Here is a 4,324-nt window from a genome sequence, read left to right as displayed (position 1 = left end):
AGTAAAATGCAGGGGGGGGGAAATTTTAAATTTAAAAAAAGTCCTCAAAAAAGAAAAAAAAAAAAAAAAAAATATATATATATATATATATATATATATATATATATATATATACACACACACACACACACACACCTTCTCTGGGAAAGTGAGAACAATCTTGTTTTTCTAAGCTTAAAATGTAAACTCCTTTGTTCAGATGGGTATAAAACCATCGGTCAAGAACTTCTGTATGGTTGTTTTGAGGCAACAGATCGGGATGCTCTGTGCCAGCCACATGGAGAGGCCGTCACTGCCATCACTGTGTATGTGACTAAACTATGCGAGAGTAATTGTACAAATTACTTTGCACAATTACTTTGTACTTTTACCTGATAGCATTATTTTTGTACTCTTTCCACCTCTGGTAAAACAAGATTCCAGGAGCCCTCGGATGAATGGACGACTGAGTCAGAAATATTTCATATATTTATGTATTTATTAATACAGTATATGCAGTGTTGTACAAACTGGCTGTGATTTTCGTTGTAATAAAACATGGTTTTATTGTAGTGTACAAAATAACTTTTTTTTTTGTTTTACATTTTACTCCAAGACTGAAAAGAAACTGGAAAGAAAAAGACTGTAAACTCAAGACAGGGGAAGAAATCCATCAATACAGCGTTGGTGTTTTTAATATATAAAACGCAATAAAAACAGCATAAATTTGTTCGTATAAGACTGAGAGGTCAGTTTTATATGAGTCCCAACAAAATGTGTTGGATATTTTTAAGGCAGACGGAGAAACCCTGTGGATGCATCTGTGGATTCAGGAGTTCAGGGGTTAATCTAGCGTCAGGGAGAGAACAAATGACAAGTACTATCAACACCAGAAAGTTTGATCTCTAGCCTAATAAAACATGGATGTTTGTTAAAAAAGTTTTTCAAGTCATAAAATTTTGTTCTTCTGCTTAAAGAAAAAAAACAATAAAGTAAAAAAAAAACAACAAACAAAAATGGTTTTATCACCAGAGAAAATATTAAAATTCAAACATTAAAATAACAGTTTGAAGAGTAGGGGTTATTGTACTATTACAAATCTACAATATAAGAATGACTGTTAAAAAAAACCTGACTTGTAAGTTTAATAATTTAAAATGTGTTAATTTGTGGATGTGGATTTTTAAAAATGTTTGCACCCAGAAACTGACCCTCCTCTGGCTTCAGATCAGTTTCATCCTCAGGTCAGCAGGACGTCAACACGCTTCACAGGAAGTTAAAGGAAATAAACAAAAACTGGGAAAAAGTTCACATTTCTAAACCGTCTCACTGTGGGTGAGCGACCCGCTGATCTCGACTCAAAACGAGACACAGATCCGCTCCATCCGAGACCAGCAGAACCAAGGCACGGCGGTGGAGGCATCATGATATGGGATGATCCTCTTACTGATGCATCACACCGTTTTATCACAAACAAGGAAACCGCTTTCTGAAGGTTCCCTTCCACCACAGAAACCAGAACGCCTTGACCTTTAACCCCTGTTGTTAAATGTGATACATTTAGTTGAATAAAAACTTTAATATTTTTTTCCGTATTTCTGTGGTCAAAAAGAGCAGAAAATGTTCAAAATAAGAAGAAAGTATTTAGTTTCAAGATGGCCGCCACAGAACCAGAAGCCAACTTCTGGAAGCTTCTGAGCAGATGTTTGGTCCAAAAATAATAATAGTAAAAAAATCAAGAGTACAAAAAGACACCCATAATATTAATAATACGTTCATTTTACAAACATCACCTTTACTGATCCGACGTTCCAGAATTATCTGCACCATGGTAATAAATATTAAAGTCGTAAAAAACCCACCATTAATTCAAATAAAATGAGGCGCGATTCATCCTGCGGCTGGTTTTCCATTCAGCAGCTGAAACTGGGATGAAGGGGGAAAACAGGCGACCCCGGTCCGACCCCAGGCTCAAACCTGTCCGCCACAAAGACAACAGGAAGGCTGGCCCACTCGCCTCCCGCCGGCCGGTCCCGATCCAGATCGGACGGTGGGCGAGCTTCCTCCCGGCCCGGTCGGCCCGTTTCTGCTCAGCTCTCGCTGTCGTCCAGCAGCCGGACGTGGGTGAAGGGGAAGTGGCCGTGCTTCCCGTTGCACTCGCCCTCCCACTGGCCGTTCACATTGATCTTCGTCACCTTCACCGTGTCCCCCACCTGAAGGAGACAGAACCAGACCAGCCCGTCGGACCGGAACCACAAACAGCTTCCGGGTACGACTCTACCAAACCGACCCAACAGGTTCACACTGCGCATAATTTGGTCGAGTTTCACCTGCATTTGATGCAAGACAAACAATTTACTAGCAACTTTTCAGCGAGAAATATGAGCTTGTTTTAAATTGATCATTTAAAACAATAATTTAATCTGCTAATAGAACTAATAGTTTTAGTTCTACTGGGAGATTATTTTACTTATAACCAGGGAAACGTGTTGTTATAAATAAAATAATCTGCCAATGGAACTGGGACTTATTCATCAATATTAAGGCATTATTTACTAAAAACAAGCTCGTATTTCTTGCTGAAAAGTTACTTATAAGTTAGTTTTTGTGTTTCAAATTATTTGCACTACAAACTAGACAGAGGTACTTGGTAAGAGTTTGTGTTTTTGCAGTGCAGTATTCAGAAGCTGCTTACAGAATATTTATCTGTGTTTTCTATAGAAGTGAGTGGGAAATAGCAGCTTACAGGAAGGCTTGTCCTGTAAATGAAAAACCAATCAGGCTTAAAGCTGCAGTTTGTGACTTTTACAAAAAATTCAAGTGGAAAACAATCGACCTGATTGGTTAGCATGCTAATGTTTATGCTTGGATTCACACATTGAAGATGTTTGGTTGCAAGTACAGATAGTTGTACAGACTGATTTTATGTTAAAACCGCCTGCCATAGACTGACTTTAGGACGACACTGTGGGTCTTTGGTTCAGACATCAATGTTAGTTTGTTCATCACTGAAAGAGTTTTGTTCCCGGGAAAAAAAGCCAGAGCACCATGAAGGTCTCCAGTCAGCGCTCCATTATGCCACACATTATAACTCCATTATAACCAGAGTTTCATTTGAAACACTTAAAAACCTGAAGGTTTTCTCTACATGTTTATTTCCTGCTGTATCCTCAGGTTTAACAGGAAGAAGCTCATTTATTGGATTCTGTATTTAGTGCAGAAGAGCACAGTAAATATCTAAAAATGAGTTCTGACTAGACACCACTACATTTGATTATCATAATTGAACTGAACTGTTAAATATCTGCACAAAGATAATTAGATACATTCAATTAACTGATATGTCTAGTCAAAGTAATTTCAGAATATAAGCTGATTTTAAGGTAAAACATGAAAAAGTGGCAAAACAGAAAATCTGCTAAATTTACAAATTTTCTTACCCAAATACTCATAAAAATAAGCAATAAATTGATTATTTTACAGATTAATTGTTAGACTAATCGATTATTAAAGTAATTGTTATCTGCAGTCTCACTTGAATTGCATCTTCCAGACAATTTAATGATAAATCTGAAGTCATTTATACTGGTCAGAATATTGTCAGCGATATCTTAATCAGCTTATATGTGTAGTCATAAAGTCATTTCAGATATCTGGATTGTAATGTGATTTTATGGTATAACAGCCTGCCATAGACAGCCGGTTCTAAAGGCTCTGTTCAGAACCGCCCTGTGAATGGACCTGTGTGCAGCTGCTGAAGGGAGACAGTGTGTGGACATGAGGACGGAGGTCTCCTACCTCCAGGGCTAGCGCCGTCTTGTCGTAGGCGTTGGGGACCCTCTTCTGGACGGCGCGGGCGTACACAGGGCCGTCCTGCAGGTTGGGCAGCTGGGCATTGACCATGGGCTGGGGCTGGGCGTACAGGCCGGGGTCGCCCTGCGGGTTTCCCTGAGGGGCCCCGCCACCGCCGCCGGGCGAGCTGGGCCGGTACTTCTCCACGTAGGGGACGGGGATCATCCCGATGCGTCCGTCCTGGCTGGCGGCGCTCCACCACTGGTCCTCGGGCTTGTCCAGGATGCGCAGCACGTCTCCCACCTTGAACGGCAGGTCCTCGTCATCGTTGCCAGGGAAGTTAAAGACCGCCCGGACAAACTCCTGCTCCTTGGTCTGCTGGGGGGTGGCGGGCGGGGCCGGAGCGCTCCTGGACTTCTCAACCGGCTCACACAGCGTGGTGGTGTCCAGGTAGTGGACCTTGTAGAACTCCAGCAGAGCGGGCAACTCCGGGAACGACTCCTCCCCGATCTGGAACCGATTGGTCTCCACACCTGACAGACAGACGGCCTCC

General features: G+C 41.4%; 1 protein-coding gene across 1 annotated transcript in view; it reads right to left on the bottom strand.

Moving 5' to 3' along the window:
* Positions 1-450: 450 nt before the first annotated feature.
* Positions 451-4,324, bottom strand: part of LOC106936768 (adapter molecule crk-like) — a 10,800-nt gene continuing 6,926 nt past the window's right edge. The window contains exons 2-3 of the mRNA XM_015017970.1: positions 3,778-4,304; positions 451-2,192 (exon numbers count right to left, since the gene is read on the bottom strand). Of these exons, the coding sequence (XP_014873456.1) occupies positions 2,070-2,192; positions 3,778-4,304 (650 nt within the window). The 3' untranslated portion in view covers positions 451-2,069. The remainder of the gene's footprint in view (positions 2,193-3,777; positions 4,305-4,324) is intronic.

This window comes from Poecilia latipinna, unplaced genomic scaffold (genome assembly GCF_001443285.1).
Source record: "Poecilia latipinna isolate Pla-1442-1.1 unplaced genomic scaffold, P_latipinna-1.0 Scaffold2212, whole genome shotgun sequence".
Taxonomy (NCBI): Eukaryota; Metazoa; Chordata; class Actinopteri; order Cyprinodontiformes; family Poeciliidae; genus Poecilia; species Poecilia latipinna.
Note: the sequence above shows the minus strand (reverse complement) of the source record. Positions and strands in the feature narration are given on the sequence as shown.